Source organism: Rissa tridactyla, chromosome 4 (assembly GCF_028500815.1).
Source record: "Rissa tridactyla isolate bRisTri1 chromosome 4, bRisTri1.patW.cur.20221130, whole genome shotgun sequence".
Classification (NCBI taxonomy): Eukaryota; Metazoa; Chordata; class Aves; order Charadriiformes; family Laridae; genus Rissa; species Rissa tridactyla.
Genome location: NC_071469.1, coordinates 39,483,416 through 39,502,692, shown reverse-complemented (window position 1 = coordinate 39,502,692; position 19,277 = coordinate 39,483,416). Strand labels below are relative to the sequence as shown.

The 19,277-nt window shown below is 42.4% G+C and overlaps 2 protein-coding genes across 11 annotated transcripts in view; one reads left to right on the top strand and one right to left on the bottom strand.

Moving 5' to 3' along the window:
• The window catches only part of EIF2AK4 (eukaryotic translation initiation factor 2 alpha kinase 4), a 44,609-nt gene extending 36,454 nt beyond the window's left edge, over nucleotides 1-8,155 (bottom strand). For 7 of the 9 annotated variants that reach the window (XR_008465902.1, XR_008465903.1, XM_054198259.1 and 4 more), the window contains exons 1-6: nucleotides 7,926-8,154; nucleotides 5,939-6,054; nucleotides 4,656-4,758; nucleotides 1,880-2,053; nucleotides 923-1,003; nucleotides 291-439 (exon numbers count right to left, since the gene is read on the bottom strand). Coding sequence is in view for 7 of the 9 variants with exons in the window: in XM_054198259.1 (XP_054054234.1) it covers nucleotides 291-439; nucleotides 923-1,003; nucleotides 1,880-2,053; nucleotides 4,656-4,758; nucleotides 5,939-6,054; nucleotides 7,926-8,078 (776 nt within the window). In the remaining 2 variants the exon portion in view is untranslated. Of the gene's footprint in view, nucleotides 1-290; nucleotides 440-922; nucleotides 1,004-1,879; nucleotides 2,054-4,655; nucleotides 4,759-5,938; nucleotides 6,055-7,925 lie in introns of all 9 variants that reach the window. The other 2 variants (XM_054198262.1, XM_054198263.1) reach the window with 2 other exon arrangements.
• A 177-nt stretch (nucleotides 8,156-8,332) lies between these two features.
• Nucleotides 8,333-19,277, top strand: part of GPR176 (G protein-coupled receptor 176) — a 48,521-nt gene continuing 37,576 nt past the window's right edge. Inside the window, exons 1-4 of one of the 2 annotated variants that reach the window (XM_054201275.1) lie at nucleotides 8,333-8,646; nucleotides 10,054-10,157; nucleotides 10,670-10,842; nucleotides 12,880-13,137. In XM_054201275.1, coding sequence (XP_054057250.1) covers nucleotides 10,719-10,842; nucleotides 12,880-13,137 — 382 coding nt within the window. In that variant the 5' untranslated portion in view covers nucleotides 8,333-8,646; nucleotides 10,054-10,157; nucleotides 10,670-10,718. Of the gene's footprint in view, nucleotides 10,158-10,669; nucleotides 10,843-12,879; nucleotides 13,138-19,277 lie in introns of both variants that reach the window. The other variant, XM_054201274.1, reaches the window with a different exon arrangement.

Below are 19,277 nucleotides of genomic sequence, written 5' to 3'. Positions count from 1 at the left end.
CATACTTTTAAGAAACTAAGTAAGCCCTGAATATACCTTCCAATGATGGCCAAATACTTTCTAAGGTAAACTAAGGGCCAAGCTGACTCTCTTAATTGGAAAGTTCCCAACTACAGCATGTGAATGAGTTAAACCATAACAAATGAAGTGGGGGAGGAACGGGAGGGGGCAGACCAAAACAAACAGCTAAGCAACACAGCACATTACTCTCTTGCCTTCAAATTTCACTTTGAAATCTAATGTTTGAAAAAAAATTAATAAAAAATCCACATGCAAACAGACATACTTACTTTGAACGTCCAGCTGAATTTGGTCGGTGTTTATTATTCACTTTATGTTCCAAACAGCTCCCATTTAAACTGGAACCAACTCTATATCCTGCAGCATCTCTCCTCTGAGAATTTTCTTGATTTGTCAGAGCAGCTATTTCTAAACGTTCCTATAAATCAGGAAAAACACCAAATAAGTACAGAAACTGCTTCCTATCCTCAAAATATGCCTGTACTTGACTACCATTCTACAAAGTCACCCAGATCACAGAAGAAATAGGCTGAGAAAGATGTGCTGAGATTTAGAAAATACCTTTCAGCACTGCCCATGGGAAAGAAGTAAAGATTCTTTATAATGAAACTGGAAACATTAACACACTGGCTTTTTTCTACATCTGCTTGAAAATGTCCATCTCAGTACACTTAAGATGCTAATATATTAAATTACTTTGCCTTACAGTTGATTTTATTCCAGAAATAAACTCCATATAATCAAGAACTTATTTTAACCTAGGTCTATTAGAAGCACTGTATGAGAAAAGATGTCCAGGACAATTCAGTCATGTAAATTTCTCAAATTTTTATAAGCATATGCTACAGTCCTGGGAAAAAGTTACTGCGATGGTTTTTGCACACCTGCTTAGAAAGAATACCTGTTTGGCAATCTCTTTCTTTTTTCTTTCTTCTCTTTTCTCTTCTTCCCTTCTCTGAATTTCTTTAAGGATTTCACGTTGCTGAAATTAATTTCAGTGTTGTTAGAGATGCAACAGTACATACAATATAACTGCTAATTTTACCCTGGTTAAAAAAACAAACAAAACAAAACACAAAAAACGATTTCATGCCGATTTTTCAAAAGCGTTAAAGACAACTTGTGGATCTCACAAGAATAAAAATATAGAAGTCAAATTATCTCTCCTAAGCAATTTAACAGCATTAGTTGTATGATATAGGAGAACAGAGTTGTTGACAGAAGAAAATTACTGCTCCTGACAGACCCAACAATAAAGTTTCATACACAGGAAACACTGCGGAATAAGCTAAAACATTTTTTTTAAAAAAAAAAATATATTCTATTCGTATTCCCAGCGTGGAGACTCCACACTACTAGTCTCTGTGAGACTATTAATAAATCCCCTCATTTCTAGTGAGGAATGTATGTGGGTCCAAGGTCCCCTTACAATAAATGTATTATGCTCTCTAGAGAATTTTGTCACAGTGAACATTTGAGCCACCCTATAGGTGAATGAAGGTATGATTACATATCTCTGCAGCTAATACTTCCTAGTTTAAGATGGAACACACTTAACCTATATATTTGCTTATGCTTTTGTATAAGGTCCTCTTTGTAAGTGATTTCCATAGGACCAGAAATCAACATTAAGGCTTGTTTCAGGCATAACTATTTCTCAGGTTTAAAAACACACAATTAAAATATTACAATTGCAGCAGTAGATAGTTCATATAGTACACATTGATCAACTCACACTGACAGGTCTGACAAAGTAATAATTCATTAAAACCCACTGCTATGCAGGATGATTTACAGAATCATGATTGTTTATGTTATTTTAAGAATGCAGAGTTATTCACACTTTAATTTCTCTTACCTCCTGCTCCTCTCTTCTCTTAACTTCTTGTGCCCTACGCAATTCCTCCTGAGCCAGTCTTTCCTGTTCTTTTTGATGATTTTTCAGCATTTCTTCATGAAAAGACTTGGAAGGTGGTTTATTGTACTCACTGAGAAATGACTGTACATGATCAGCAAGTTCAAATATCATCACCTGAAAGAAAACAAACACGAATCACACGCAGGGATCAAAGAACAAGTAGATCACACAGTAAAATGACACCCAACTCAAAAAAGCAATACAGCAGCACCACAACTGCTCATTTTGTTACTTATCAGGGAGAATTTACTGTATTTTGGTATTTTTTGTCAGAACTATTTATTAATAAACTGTAACATGAAAAATCCCTGACCACAGTAGCAAATACAGCAAAAATTACTGAAAGACAGCCAACTTCAAATATCTTCTTTTTCTAAAAAAAATTTGAAGTTAAAAAAATTTTTCCTCTTCTCATCTTCTTTTAGGCATATTTTGCCATTCACAAGGATATGTTTATGACATATGGGCCACAACAGAATAAATCCTTTGCAATTTTTATTACTGTATCTACTGCTATGAAATACTTCTTTCACTGCTAACATGAAATCCAATCCTTCCTCTGCAAACTGGACTGCCCAGTTAGAGTTCTAACTAGAACTGTAAAGCCACTTAAATCATTCCGCCTTGATATAACCACAACTACTAAAATAAAGATTGCACTGAAATATCAGCTGAATTCTGCTACATGGTCTGCAAGGTTGGAATCAATTTTCAGTTACTGTTTACTTGAACTGGGTATGTATTGATGATCTGTTGACCTGTCAAGGGCTTAAGCTTTCATCAGTCTAGTAGCATCCCTTTATCAATTCAAGCAATACACAGTGCTAACAGACCATCATATCTCCAAAATTAAAGAGCAGTATGTCAGAAAGATGCATCCCAGCAGTCAGCAGCAGCACTGAGCTGGATCTGCATGTATGGGTGGGAGAACAGCCAAACTAAATTCTACCATCTGCCTGTAACAGGCTGACATTTAGAAGATTCTCAAACTCTGAATCCCCTGCTTGAAAAAGAATGAAGCCAAGAGGCAAGTCAGAACAGAAAGAATAGCACAATATGCATGTATCTGACATGTACAAACTAAAATATCTTTCCCAGGTTACCATTCAGAAGGCAAGGCAATCAATCATGCCCGCACACACATATTAAAAAAAAAAGGATGAATCTCAATTAATTAAAAAACCACAAACAATCTGCTGTTCAGTTTGACAGGTAACTGAGGTATTTTCAAATTTTACATATTGCATGATACACTTTTAACAGAGAATACCTGTCAAGGCAGAGAGAACAGTTACCTCCCTTTCCCTGCAGAGAAAGTAGTTCAGGACTGTACTGTGTACATCATTCACCAAAAATGTGTATCATACCTGTAACTCATAACTGCATCTACACATTGCTGGAGCAAGCACAGTTCTTGCTTTGGGAAATAAAAGTTAGGAAAACCTATGACACATTTTTATCTCCTTTTAATGAGATCAGAAATCAAACTGGGATTTGAAGCCCTATAGGCCAATAGCTCTCCTGGGGTCAAGTGTGAGCAGACTGAGTATATATCGCATGGTTTAGTGGTTACTTAGGAAATACAAGGCTCAATTTCCCTATCAATTGTCCATAGCACAGTCATTACAAAAAAGAAAAAAAAAATAACTCCAGAATATGCTGTTAAACTGCCAATTTCCAAAGATACTGAAAAAATTTAGGAAGTTCTTGGTTACTGAACAGAATGAACAAAAGAGTATCTGGCTAAAACAGTTCTTTTGATGGCATCTGCATAAAAATTTACAATCAAACCAGAAGTATAGTATACAAATGGAAAAAAGGCTTCATGTGGCAAGACTAAACAATGGGCAACCCCATCCAAACCTGTAAAGCCGACAGGCTTCATAAACTGAAAACAGACTATTATCCCATTTCAGCATATAATAAACTTCCACAGCTGTGTATTTCTCACTTTTAAAAAGGAAACTTAAGCAAATCAAATGAGTTCACCTGTAACATTCACAAATAGTGATAAGAATACACCATAAGCCCTTTCGCCAAGAATTTAATGTTTGCTAATAATTCTTTGAATCATTTCAGCCCTCCGCAACAATGGAAAGGTATTGTTAATACCAAACATACCTGGGGACTTACAAAATCCCTTAAAATAAATACAAGTTCTAAGCTTCACGTATTTCTCCATCTTACTCTTTTTATCCTATTCAGAGGGAAGTCAAGTAGAAAAAAAAAAAAGGATAATGTCACGGAGTAACTGTGCTACAGCCACAAAAGTCAACTGTTGAGCAAGCGTTATAACTAAGGTCTCCTGCTCTTCAGTTCAGCATTAGATGAACAAGATCACACTGAAAAACTCCCCAAGTAATAACTGTTTGCTTAAACAAGTATAGCAACTTACAATATTCGAAATTATCTGAAAAGTGCAGAAAACTATTTTAGAGTTAGTATTGCCCTTCATACTGTGAAATAAATCTGAGAATGACATGAACCTTTAAATCTGCCTTTAAACAGGGACAAAGCTCGCATTATTTAACAGCGTGCATATTCTGAACTTTCCTTAATCAGAAACATTATTAAGAAAGAAGGTAAGTGTCTCCTTCCTTAGGAGCAATGAAATATATACTTCCAATGTTTAAGTATTTCATTATATTATACCACGCATTCTTTTAGAACTATTTAGGTCCAGAGTATATTTCTCAAGTAAGTAAAAAGCTCTTACCTCTCCACAGCGCTGTTTTGCCAGTTCAGCTAGTCTGGATTTTAATTCATTGATTTTCTCATTTGACAAGCCTTTTGAATTTTTCAGTTGTATTTCGGGGACACTGGGGGACAGCAACAAAACATAAGAAAAGTCCTCATTAGAAAAACTGAATCTAAAAAGTAATTGTGTAAGACACAGAATGTCGATAAAAATTTGTAGGTGAGGGAAAAGGAATGGAGTTTGTAGTCACCTGTCAATTAGCCAATGCTCAAATAAGCAGTATATAAATATTACATATACAATATAGAATAAAGCCAGAAATAATGTTTTATATTTCCTGACATTAAATTTTCTGGCTGCAGATTGTCAGTTATACTTAGCATAAGAACTATCAAAGAAACCCTCCTGACACTAATAATTCAGCTCTAATCAGTAATTTACATAACAGTCCTTTGAAAATATTACTAGCACAACATTCAGGTACCTAAAATTTATTACCACTATATAGGTTACACAAACTTAAAGAAAAATGGGCAATAAATAAATACCAGCTACATTAAAAAAATGTTTATAATAAAGTAAACAAGTAAAATATCTGTAGCTGTGCTACCTTAAATTAAAAAAAAAAAATAAGAGTGGCTGTTATATCCCTTGTTACAGGTTATAACTGAGTTATCACTTGGTAAGGAATAGCACTCCCCTGCACACTGCTCATGCCACAGCACAAATGCATGAACTAAGGGGAGTTATGCTGTGGACACAACCAGTGGCATAAGGACTGAACAAAACTAGGCTCACAGAGCAACTGTTAACCCAGAAATCACTTGCCAGCCCAAAAAGCGGGGGGGGGGGGGGGGGGGCTCATCACCTGCAATTTTTTTTTGCATGGAGAACTCTCCCAAAACGCTAACCCAGCAATAAACAGGAACACCAGACTGCTTTAAAAACGAAGATTCAGTCCTTCTCTCAGCAGTTCATGAGCTCAAAAAGTTTAAAAAGGGGACTAAGATGCTAGCAGGTACACCTGAGTTTATGCCTCTTCAAGCTACAAACTGGAGCTGCAGTCTTGCACTAACAAATGCACCCCTATTATTCTCCATTGCACATGACAACACATCCAATTCAGGTGCCAAATTTTATAGTCACCTATTATGAAATACCACAGGCTTAACAAATACTGACATGCAGAAAGCAAGAATAAGGTGAATAAAACTATATGGTTTTTTTCAATTTGCACTTTACTATGGAAAACAGAGAAAAAATGTTCAGGGAAAAAAGGTTGTATTTTAATGTTCACTCACGTATCAGGGTAAGTATGTGGACACTTGACCCACAGATCAACTTTGGCATATACTTCATTATCACCAGTCAATCCCTGAGGACGCAGAACTAAATTAATTTCAGGAGGCTGTCGTACCTAAAATGGAAAACAAAATGTTTGATTTAAAAGGTTTTTTTGGTTTTATTTTAATGAAAGCACACAACTCTTTCAACCTGTATTATGGCAGAATTCAGGTTAGACCATCCAAACCATGAAAAAAATATATTAATGTATTGACGTTGTTCAATGAGAGTGAACAGGTTCACTGATTATCACAGTTTAGCCAGTATATTTTTAGAACTTCTTCAATAAGTGTAGTTAGAGTTATTAAAAAGATAATTCAGACTGAGCAAAAAAGAGGTTTTACAATACAATCTTTGTATTCTGCTTACTGTAAGCTAGTAGTAGGAAAATAAGTGTAACACAGGTTGTCTATGGTATATTACAAATTAAACCACTCATTATAAGAATAATATTGTTTCTTTTGTGTTTGTTTTGGATCACTGATAAAACACCAGTTAATATTTTATTTTCTGACATGACAACAGACTATAAAATCACATCTATGTACACCCTGTGTGGCCAAACAAATGGACAGTACTTCTTTTCCTATTTACATTTTCATGTTTGGCATAAACCAGAATTTTAACAAGTATTGCCATTCCTCTCCATCCTGTTCAAGCTGCCTACTCAAAATCAGATTAAAGTAAAACATGCCTGTATAAACACTCTAAACTTTTTCTTTTCAATTAGAAAAAAAAAAATTGGAAAAAAACCACAAAACAATCCAGACCTTAGTAACTTGACAAAAAGGTCGGGAAGTAACACCACATGTAATAACAAATATGGAAACAGGTTAAAAGATGGTCACTACCCCCTCTGCTTTCCCTTTGCATTTCTAACAGGGAAAAGAACAGGTTAAGTCAAGAGTACGTCAGGTATGAATTTAATAGAGTGAGATCTGCAACACTTCTGAAAATCCAACAACTTACTAACAGTGTTCACATGAAACTGTGCAAAAAAACCCCAAACAACAACACAAAACCCAACCAAAACAAAAACCCACAACAAAACCCCAAAACCACGACCAACAAAAAGAAGTCATAGGCTTCTGCAAGAATTTCAAGTTCTTCATAGCAGAAAACAACAGCACGGGCTATGACATTTCGTAGAAACTAAAAGACCAAAGAACAGAAGCAGATATGACAGTAACAGTGAGCTTGGGGAACTGAAAAGGGTGACCAAGTACCTCCAGGTACAGGAAAACAGTGCCACAGATGCAGCTGGAAAAAAAATTCTCAATTAGACATTGTGGACACGAAAGAGAAATGGGAAAGAATACTGAGTACTAGACCTGAACATTAGTTAGTTGTAATTAAAACAAAAAAACAAAACAAAACAAACCCAAAGCAAAACTATAAAAATAAAAGTTCTCATGAAAACACACAGTTTGAGTAAACCACAGTATATAACAAATGTGCAAAAATCAGCAACACGTATACACCAATGAGATGAATTAACTAAACAAGTATGTAATTTGTTGGTTAAGGGATGAATTAAGAGGCAATTTAAAAACCAAACCTGACAATTAATCAAAAGGCAAGTTACAGCCACAGCGCTAATTACAGCGCGAAGGCATGGATCGAGAGGATTAACTGCGAAGGCGGCCAGTTAATGGCGGGGGAGGACATGGGCAAACAGCCAGAGGCCGGGATGCGCCCGGCAAGAAATAAAGGGACTTGACAGCAACGGGAAAGCACCAACGACCGAGGTGCCCCCACCCAGCCCCGCAAATGACAAGGACCCGCTCTGCCTCCTGCTGCTCCCCCTTAGCCCGGCAGGGAGGAGAACCAGGGGCTCTTCCTCTCTTGCGAGGGAGACAGAGAAGGGACGGGGGGGCGGACAGCCCGGCGGGACCCCGCCGGCCTCCCCGTGCCCCGGCGCCCGGCCAGCTCCACGCTCGTTACCTTCCAGGCCTGGCTCTGCCGCAGATCCTGGAAGTCCTGCCCGTAAATGGACTCCAGCACCTGGAGCTCATTCTCCTGCCGCAGCTGGTAGCTCTCCGGCGGCTCGGCGGCCACCTCCCCCGGCAGCTGCTGGGCGCCGCTCGCCCGGGCCATGTCAGCTCCCCGGGCGGGGGCGGGCGGCAGCCATGGCGGGCTGACCCGCGCGCTGCCACCCTGGAAGTGGCGGCGGCCCAAGGGGCGGCCGCGCTCCCCAGCCCCGCCTCCGCGGCGGCGGGAGGAGGAGCCGGGGGGGGCCAGGGTGGGCCCGTCGCGCTTCGGAACTGGTGATGCCTCCGGTAAGAGGGGCTGCGGAGCCACCAGGTGAGGGAGCGCGGCGCACTGCCTGCCGCCGCCGTGCCCCGCTCAGCCCCCGCGGTCACCAGTGGTCCCGCCTGCCTCGTCCCGGCCCTCACAGCTGCCGAGGCCTCGAGTGGCTGTGCCGCAGAGAATCGCGGGCTGCCGAGAGTCGGAAGGGACCCGTAAGGATCATGGAGTCCCCGTCCCGGCTCCTCGCAGGACTACCTGAAACTAAGCCCTGTGACTAAGAGCATCGCCCAGACGGTCCCTGAACACTCTCAGGCTTGGTACCGTGGCCCCTTCCCCCTTCCAGAGACCGACCGCTCGCCCAGTGAAGAACCTCTTCCCAACGTCCAGTCTGAGCTTCCCCAAGATACGCCCCCAGGTATATCTGCAAGAGATACAACAACAAATAGTTACTGTAGATTTCTTTTGTAGACCTTGAGAGAGATTAGCAAAGGGGGAAAAAGAACCACAAAACTGAGAATGGATTTCACGTAGAGCTGGGCCAGGATACAAATCCATGTGGAAACTAAAAAAACCCATTTCCACTGAGGATTACTTCAGTGACTATGAGGAGGTAGAAGGTGAGCAGTATCGGGTCTTTGGTTGAGGTGCCCACACAAAGCCAGGCGAGACCCTGTGCGCACCCCCCAGCCCCGGGGTCTCCTCGGTGGGACGTGCTGGAGAGGCAGCTGGGGGTTTTCAGAGGAGTGGCAGCAAGCGGGGAAGGAAATGTGCTTTTCTTCAGTCACTTTGTGTGCTAACTAGTGAAGGATTGCCACAAGATGATGTGGCCTGTAAGGTTTTGGGTTCTTAATGAAAAACCCCCAAGTAAATTATCTACTAAGTTTGTAATCCCCAGGCAAAGAAAAATGCCAGAGTAGTCCGTAGCTTGCTACCATGCACCCACAGACTATACATACTTAGGTGATTTCATTTGTTAGGAAATGTAGGGAACAAGTGTGATCCTCTGAAATGGAATTAACAATCTTGGGAGTTTTCCTTCTGCCTTAGACCTAGTCATGTTCGTACCAGGATCCCGATTAGTTATCTTTTCTCTAAAGATCAAATTCCTTCTTCTTAATTGAAAACCAGTGTGGCTCTAAAACAAGTTTCAGAGCCATACTTGCATTATTTTACATCTCTGCTGTTGCAGTATAATAGACCCATTTTTTCTTTAGTTTTGTAACTGCATGGAACATCTTCTGATGCTTCCTTTTTAGTTACAAGGTTTTTAGCAGTGGAGTTCTGGTGATCTTCACGTTAATCCCTCACGTTCAAGTACGGACTTTTTGTTATTAATAGATACTTAAGGAGGGACGTACTCTAATGAGTAATTTCTGTAGCCCTCAGTTTGTCCTTCTGAAATTGAAAACTTGTTACACGCATACTTTTGTTTATATTTCCATAATTCTTATGGCCCCGCTGGGATTATAATTTATCTGATAACTGGCAGTTTCATAATGTCATCAGTATCTAACCAAAACCAAATCTTAAACTGTATCACTGTTCCGATGCTATTCTCTGTTCCTTACCATGCCTTGGAATGCCTGGAATGTATCGTTAGTGGTAGCGTTTTTCTGTCTCATCTTTTTTTTTTTGATGGGAAATGCATGACCAAAGCTGTGTAGTGTTTATCTAACAACACCAGAAATCTTCTTTTGCACAGTCAAATGTGACCTGGGGGATTGGAATCGTCCAGTAGTTTCTTGCACTTTCTTAGAAGTAACTGCTATGTTTGACCCACTGCTGCAATTGGGTATGCTGATCTATCAATTTGTATAAATAGTCTCTTTGTGTTAAAGACCAGAAATAAAAGTTTCCAGACCACAGATTCGTCTTCTTTCCCCCACAAAGACACAGCAAGAATGGCCAATTTGAAGACATGATGCAGTAAGTAATTAAGAAACTTGAGTAAAATGTTCTTTAACACAAATCATGGGGTTTTGTGTGGGGCACGCAGCCCAGCACATGGGAAACTTCTCCCGTGTTAGATTGCATAATGATGGGTGGGTCAGGTAACGTTAAGCATTGTTAAAGCTGCCCGATGATTCCCGTTCTTCATGACTTGGCAAAATTTTAACCAGTTGGGATGAAATCTTCTAGACCAGACGTCTACCTCAGTCTGTTTAATTTTTTTGCTCTTAATTTCTCCTACAATGATTCATTGTTTCCAAGAAGAAACCAGAAAAAAATAACATCATAATACAAGCATTCTGAGGATTTCTTTTAAAAAGTCTTGTACCCCAACAGAAGTGTGAAAATTTGATGAGTGAGGGCGAAGAGACAACATTTTTCAGTGCTGTGGCTTTGCTCACTAGCCTTGTGAAAACCTGCACAAAGTAAACCAAATTCTGTTATTTGGGGAGGAAAAAAAAAAGTAAGTATTCACATGCTCTGCACAGATTTACCGGAGTACAGTGAACATCATTGAAGAGTCCACCTGCCCTGAACATGTGCCAGACTGCATCCGGACAGAAGCTTCCCTTCCAAAATTTAAAACTCTTGCATCCCACAACACTAAAATGTAATGAGGTGAGAGTGTGCTCTCACTTCCCCCTGTGCATGGTGAGAGGAGGTGAGTCTCCTGAGAGAGGGGAAGGGTCCCAGAGGGAGGAGCTGTGCGAGGAGAAGCACCTTGTGGGTGGTGGGGAGATGAAGGGGGGGGAGGACACAGCCTGGTCACAGAGACTGGCCAGAATGGCCACAGGAAGATTGGGGGACGAAAAGGAGGAAGAAGCCAATTCAGGAGTCCCAGGAAACAAGGATGAGGGGAAAGCAAGATGGAAGCTGCTATTGCCTGGGGGAGCTGGGATACATATGGGAGTGTCTGGACAAGGTGAAAGGGTTGGGATAGGAAAGGGTAGGAGAGTGAGTGAGCCTGGGGCCAGGCTGGGAGTGGGGAAAGCCATAAATTACTAGAAAAGAGCCTGGAGCAGGGAGCTGAGAGACCTGGGCTCCCAGAGGAGCAAGAGGAGGCTGCCGAGGACAGGCCCTGAAAGCAGGGAGGCAAAAGGGAGGTTTGTCCAACAGCCTCAGGGCCTGTGGTGGGACGCAGCAGTGGCAGCCCCCGTTTCCCTGTGGTCAGCAGATGTCTTTGAACATGGGGCAGAGCACCCAGCTCTTTTTCTGGATCATCCCAGTTCACAGCAGATGGGGGACAGCCCACGGAAACACGTTTTGTCGGTCTGGGGTCCCTGAGGCGGCCTCGCTGTGTGGGGGTTATGCTCACGGGCAGCTCTTCTTCCAGCAGGCGCTTCCAGATCTGCCGGCTAATGGCTGAAAAAATTTTGGCATTTTGTCTAGCTGTCCTCCTAAAATGTTTAAATTAAAGGCAAATGTGCACCTGCTATGTGGATACACACTTTTTGCACAATTAAAACACAAACTTATTATGCTTACAGAGGAGCCTTCCTGGCAAATTGTGCCTTAGCGTGTCTAGAAGTCATCACTGTCTTTTGAAATTCTGCCCTCGAAATTACGAACCTGTTTTAAAATACCGGTTTAGAGATTGTGACTCCCAGACAGCACTCGCCTCCCGAAAAGGGGCTGGAGGCGTAAGGCCGGGCCGCAGCCGCCGGCCTCCCGCTCAAAATGGCGGCCCCGCACCCCCTGCCCAGCCCCGCGGCCACGTGATGGCGGCGCCCCCCGCCCCTGGGGAGCGCGGCGGAGGCGGGAGCTCGGCGGCCCGCCCCCAGCCTAGCCCGCCCCGCCGGGCTACCGCCTCCCGCGGGTGGCGGGGCTTGGCGGCCGTCCGCAGTGTGGAGCGGCGGGGTGGCGGGCAGCGGTGGCGGCGCAGCGCGGCGGCTGGGCCGGGATGTTGGGGCACGTACGAGGAGCAGGGGTGTCACCGGCGGCCGCGCTCGCTGCGGGCCGCGCTCGGAGCGGGATCATCATACGGAGGCTTTTTGGTTCATTGGAGGCTCGAGTGCCCACCGCCTTGGGATTCAAAAGCAAATTAATCTTCCCCGAGAGTGCAGTGGAAGCCACTGAGCAGTCATTTACTTCTCTGGGCGCTGTGTAAGGGTCTTCTGGGCGTCCAGCGCGGCGCAGAGCAAGGAGGGACGAAGCCATGGCTTGCCCCAGGAGGAGCAGGCAGGAGGAGGGAAGGGAGCGCTAGGAGATGTGCCAGGGGGAAAGGGGTGTCCTTGCCTTCTCAGGGCTTAACGCCAAGGCCGAGGGCGGAGCGGGGGGCACAGAGCGGATTGTCCACCAACTTTCCTAAACTGGCGTCGGTGTGCAGGGAGCCCCTGTGCGCGGCGGGCGCCAGGTGACCTTCTGGCGGGGTTGGGAAGATGAGCCGCCGTGTGGATTGTCATCTTCTGGCTCACGTTTATTGCAGTAAAGCGTGCTGAGGAAACGCTCTGGTATCGTGAAGGAGGAAATATGGGACAGCTGATGGCAAGGAGGAGCCTGCTTTATTTTCTGCTTTTCTTTACTGGCTATGATGATTTACGAGGTAGAAACGTGAAAAGCCATCCCTGCTTTCTGGGACACAGAAATGTGGTGAAGATGCCTGAGAGTGTCAGAGAGGGGGCTTTATCCTCAGAAGCGCTTTTTTGCCTGTGGGCTCTGTTCAGTCATTAAAGGCTCAATAATAACCTGTGGTTATCAGGTGGCATTGAGGACGGCAGGAACTTCATCATGGGGTACGACAAAAGCTGGATCTCGAGGAACGAAAGCCATCACGCCCCGTTCCAGGCTGCCGGTAGCGCTCTGGAGATGAGGAACACCTCGACTGGGCAGATGGTGTGGCAGGGTGGGAACGGCAGCCAGACCGGTGCGCCGGAGAGCGAGGAGCACGGCGAAGAGCAGACCTACCGGCATTTCACTACCACCGTGCAAATCGTCATCTTCGTTGGCTCTTTGCTGGGTGAGTGAGCGCTGCTGGAGTTTTTTTTGTTGATGAGGTTTGTTTATCCTGTCGGTCAGGGACTGCAGACCAAATGGGAACCACCATCATTTGCTGCCTTAGTGACTCTTCTTTCTGCATTTTAAACCCACAGGTGTATGATTTCGAGTTCCTTGTGGGTTTTGATGTGTAAAAGCTATTGCTATAAAATGCTATTCATCACAGATGAGAACTGGTACGTTACATGCATGTATTGCTTGTATTGCTTAGTAAACTTTTCTATCGGAATTTAAACAGGCAAAACCAAAATGGGTTGGTTACACCCTTATATTACACTGTAAAGGGATCTGTTGTCTTTACCACAGAAAAAGATGCGGAGTGTTTTAAACAAGTTTTACTGAATTTTGGTTTCATGCTATAGTAATTCTGTGTTTGTGTCCTGCAGATTTAAATTAATCCTTTGAAAGTACTGTATGCTGTAAATATGTATAACCACGTGCAGTTTTGCTTACTTGTTATCCTCAAAGTAGGAATCATACGTTTTAGATACACGGTAGTAAATAAGTAATATATTGCCATATAACTTTGCGAATGTGTGTATGTTTGCTTTCTAGCTACTTATAGTGTTGATTTGTTAGGAATACATGTGCATTTCTTACCAAAAATACCCAAAAACCAAAATAAGCCTTATGGTGAGCACTGTTAGCTCACCATAGCTCAAGTTAGCACTGTTTGGGAGATCAGTAGGCTGGATTTCAGTAAAATGCCACTGCTAGCTAAATCATTCAAAGCTGGTTACTGGAAATGGTGAGGCTTTTCACACAAGTCTCCAGCTCTCTTAGGAGAGTTCGGCAGGACTTTGCTGATGGTCATTGGCTCTTATTATCAAGGATTTGGTTTTGTTTTTCTTGATCTTGAGTAATGCTAAAATCTGTTTCTGTGGTCATGGTAATTAATTCTAATATAAATTTCTTCTTGGTAATACTTAATATCACTTCAATAATTTCGAAGAAGATGGTAAGCATAGTCTTGAAACAGCGTTGAGCTCTGAGGTCAGTCAGCAATACGCTTACTGGTTATTACTGTGAGTCACTGAGTCTTCTGGCCTCAATTATTCCTCTTTTCAGTGGGGTTAATCCTCATGTTTCTTGCTTTTCTTCTATGTAGTGCATAGGTGGTATGGGGAAGGAACTGTCTTTTTCCATGTGTTGGATAGTCCCTGGCACAAACTGGTAGCCAGCAAATAGTGTCCTAAGAATAACAAGATTAGATGAGAAAAGTCAGACTTTTAGTTCATTATCTTTTGGGTCGTGTGTCCAGACTTATTTTCATGAGCATGGATTCTTGAATTTTATTTGAAGAAAAAAACAGACGCTCTCAAGGAATCACACCTTCAGCAGCCAGGAGTTTATGAAAATCAACCAGCCAAAAAATACCATAGCTATACATTTTGCAAGGCTACTGTAAGTCATGGTTTGGCAGTCCTGCAGTTTGCTTTCGAGATGTGGATTCTGTGAAAAGACTTAGACCTGTTATAAGGGGTTTATCTGCAAATTGGATGTCTGGGAGGCTGATGAAGCTTCCAGATTAGTAACTTCACCAGGCCCTTCAAAGAGCAAAACGGGAGAGGAAACGTGTTTTTAAAATAGGAAAATGCAGTAGTCCAATGACAAATGTTAGCAGCAGGCCTCAAGAATTTACAGTGATGGAAACAACTTGATATTTACCTCACTCTTATGCTTGTACAAACGCCAGTAATTAAGTTTTCATCTTCATTTTTTCTCTGCCATGGTCCTTAGAGCATGGGTGGCATCCAGCTCTTTTCTCCATCAGGTAGGCCCCTCAGTTGAGCTGCAGAATAGCAGTTCTTTGGTCTGGTGAGTCTCAGGTTCCTCTTTGCACAGGGGAAACCCTTAAAGGGGAATTAGGACTCTCCTTCCCCCAGAGCATGAGATGGGGGGCACTCTCCTCAGAGGTAGGATGTGCGTGCTTGAATCCTTTCTGGTTTGGGTGGATGCACAACTTGTACATCCGGGCCACTTTGCTATTGGATAAAATATCTCTGCCCTTTTAAAAGGAAGGAATGATTTCTACTTCCAGCTTGAAAGGGAACAAGCGTATATGCCTCAGTCTTGATAGTGAATACTGGGCTCTGACATAAGCGGCGGTCTACAGCATGGAGGGGTCCAGGTCCTACAAGAGGGATGAATCACAGTCGGGGTTGTGAATTTAATTTGGGTTCCTGTTGCGCAGAAGAATGTGGTAGTCAGTTGTGAGAGAGATGTACACTGCTTTTTTTCTTCTGTTTAAGACCCTTATTAGAGGCCTGTGGGGAGACTTGTAACACTATGAGAAATTCTTGTGTTAGTTTTTGCTGTTTTGTGAAAGGACAGGGCTATGGTGAGTGTCTCATGATACCTGCAAAGGGCAAGAAAGAGTCAAACTGTTCTTGCTTATGGTTACTTTACAATACATTGAAAGCACATCCTTAATTTATTTATTTACTTATTTTAGCAAGCAATAATGATGATACCTGACTTTAGAATTTTTGTTTGTCTTTAAAAGGGATTATGTAGCTGTCACAAGCTTGCCAAAGCTTGAACCTGGCTGTGATCTTCACATACATGTCAGAGGATCTAACTGGTAGAATGAACAAGAAGTATCAAGAAGAGGCTTGTTAATTGGTAGATTTTTTTCCTACTGTTTTTTGTCCTAATTTGCAGAAAGTTTTCATTGTTAAAGATTTCTGATTCTGTAAAAAATCAGATTATTCCATGTTTGGAATGAACAAAACATAATTATTAGTCTAAAAATCACTTATAATTTAGGGCATTTAGAGATGAGAGTTCTTCAGATAACTTGGTCATGAGCTACTGAGTTAATGAAGCCATGATGTGCTTATATGCTCCAGTTTTAAATAGCTGTTCCTGTGACTTTGAGTCTGCTTGCACAAACTTACTACTGTTGCTCTTCCACTGCTTGTGTGGAAGTTCTCACTTAGCAGACTACCTATGATTTTAATATTCAAGGAGTGAGGAATAAGATGGGGTAAATCTGCATCTCTATACTTTGAACCCAGCTGGTACTACCCGTTACGCACTCCTTTGGCTGTAGCCTACCACGAGGTTTCTGCACAGGACAGGAAGCATTGGAGGGAGGAATTTGGTCAATTTAGTTATGCTGATCAGCGGCTCGGTTTGCCTCTGTGAAGGCAAGATTTGCAGTATATTCAGGACTTGCAAGGCATTTCTGTGACGCTTAACTGAGTGCATGAACTGGGGAATTCATCTGGGGAGCTTTAAATTCTTTGCACATGTTGACGGACTTATTTACCAAATGCACGAGGTGAGGTACCAAGTATGTATGAGACTAGAAGGCCTTGTTAACACTGTCTTCCTGTGCAGCTCCATGGCTAGTAATGGCAGTTCTCATAGTAATGGCATTTCCTAGCCTGTAAGCCATCAACTCAGGGCAGGGCTAGGAGAAAACAGTGCAAACACTTGCAACCGGTGTTTCTCGTTCTGCTGTTTGAACTATGCTTGGATCAGGGACTGCGGACCATGTTACAGAAAAAAATACAAGTGTGCTGAGTATCAGCAGAAGAACTAGGACTAGGACTAGGAACTTCTCCTTACCACTTTCCTTTGCTGATCCACATGTGTACTTCGTACTCCCTGAAATCAAGAGAGCGGGTGCGTCAGGAACTCTGGAATGACAAGCGCATGTGTGGAGATGTGTTTCTGGTGTAGGGTCAGGTGAGTTGCACTCAGTAGTATGCTTAGGCCATAGTTGTGCAGGTACAGTATGATTAAATCTGTTGCTTCTAAGAAAAGTTACTATAGGAGAATAGAAGCTAAAATAATTATGCTGCTTCTGTCAACTCTGTCGTCTGACTACCTGTTTTTTGGATCCCTCAATTGTCCCTCATTGGCTTAGCAAAAGGAAAGCTGATGTGTTGAATTTCTGTGTGTAATGCAGCAACTTTCATTACCTTAAATGTGAGGGAAACTGAAAGGCACCAATGGCAAGAACTATATGATTTTAGTGGCCACTGGAATGATGCAGATGGGAGCAGCGTGACATGAGCAGCAACACATGCTGTCAGTACTGATGCCCTGTGGTTGACTTAATCTTGTGTGGTGAAAGGTGTCAAGAGATTCGAGCTTTGCATGTCCAAACTTGTTTTGAAAGGATGTAGAAGTCGTCAATGGAAGAACAAGAATGGTAGAGAATCGCTTTGAGATTGATTGCTTCACTTCTGCTAATCCTGCACAGATCTATCTGCTCTGCGGGTCCCTGAGTATTCTGCCCGACTCAGGGTAGATCCATTTTTTACTGCCTTGTAAGAACTGCAGGAACTGTTTTGCTTTGTCTCACCGGTGTTTCAGGCCAGTTGCCTCCACCTGCCACCAAGTGGATGTGGCTAAGATGACACAGTCAGGATTACTTGTGCACGTGAATGATGATTTGCACTCACGGCATTACTGGCTAGGGTCATTAGCTGGCAAATTCAAATGGCTGCTATCGAAGGGATGATGCTGTTCATGTGAGGTTGATAAAAGGAAGGGTAAATAAAATTTAGGTTTATAACTACGGTCTTGTTGAATTACTGACGTTTTGAAGATGGAAACTGCATTCTCCATCCTCATAATTTTTTTTGGCCTGTTACCCTGTTTGTCTGTCTCTGGGTTCTTGTTTCAGAGTCTTCTGAGTCTGTCCACGATGTTGTTCTGCCACCTATTGCCATAATAGCAGAGTGGCATCAGTGATACAAATCCATAACGAAAGCGCAGTTTTTCATGTAGTTTCTAAAGTTGCTTCACTTTGAGCAGGAGTAAAGTTCTGCTTGGGATTTTTTTTTCTTCTTTAAATCAAAAAAAGAAATTTGATGAGTTGTGCTGATTGTGTAGGGATTTATTTAGAAAATGACTGACAAGTACGATTTGAATGGCAGAGAAGGAAAGTTTATAGTGTTCCCATGTCCATGGGAAGTTGGTTCCCCTTGCTGGAGAACAGTTATGCTTCAGCTTTTATATAGTTTGTTGTGATCATAATGATTGGCATGTCCCAGAGCAATGCAGGGCACTGGTGGTTGTGCCCATGACCATCATTGTGCTAGCTCGTCTGGACCTTACCGTATGTGGATAGGGCTTGTTCTCACAGGGCAAGGTGAGGAACCAGGAAGTTCAGGAGCCTTTCAAGGGGAGACCAGTTTTTGTTGCCTGCTGCTGTGGTGAAGAGTATGATTTGACTGGCTGAGATCCATGTGCCAGGAAAGCGAGACTCCACTGGCTTCTCCCATAGTGACTAATAGCCTGGGAGCTACATCTGGCTGTGCAGATGTATCTGCAGTGGCTTTACATATAAGAGTACCCTAAGGTAAAGAAATTCCTGCTATTTGAGAAGCATGCTGCGCAGCAATTCTGTTATATTACCCTAGGAAAGGATGTCTTGGTTTTTGTTTTCCATTCTCCCCCTCCTGAGACCTGAGTAAGCTGGGTGCATTCTACATGTTCTCTTGTTTGTTCTCTCATTGTGAAGACCATATAGTGAGATGGAGCTCATGCAGTGAGCTCTCTTCCATTTTTTTGGGGCATGTCTCAGGCTGTGTGGGCTTCTAATATACCGAGCATGCTGTGAGGATTAACTGCAGCATGGTAGGATTGCAACTAGGACTGCAGTATGTTTCAGCAACGCACAGCAGAGCAGCCAGGCTGCAAAGGGGGATCATTAATGCTGTTGGTGTTACTCATCCACACACTCACAGTCAGAAGAGATAGAGGCTTCAGATCTTTCAGTCCGAGGTCAGAGGGGTAGAGCAAAGTTTATAGGTTGTTTTTAATTTGATTTAAGAATTTAAATTTGTAACCTGAAATTTATTTTTTTAAATTTATTTTTTAAATTCAGATAATTTATTCCCTCCACCCCCTCCTCCAGCATGAAAAGAAACCAGCAAAAAGCTTTAGTGTACTCTTGGCTGCTCTTCAAACATGAATTAACAGTTTATGAAAATAGAATATTTGAACATGGTAACTGTGAAAGAATACTAGCTATTTGATTCATTAGAATATGGAGTTACTGCTTTTACTCTTGTGGTTTGAAAAAGAATATATGTGGACAATAACTTTCAAATAGATGACAATTTAACTGATGAATGGCTT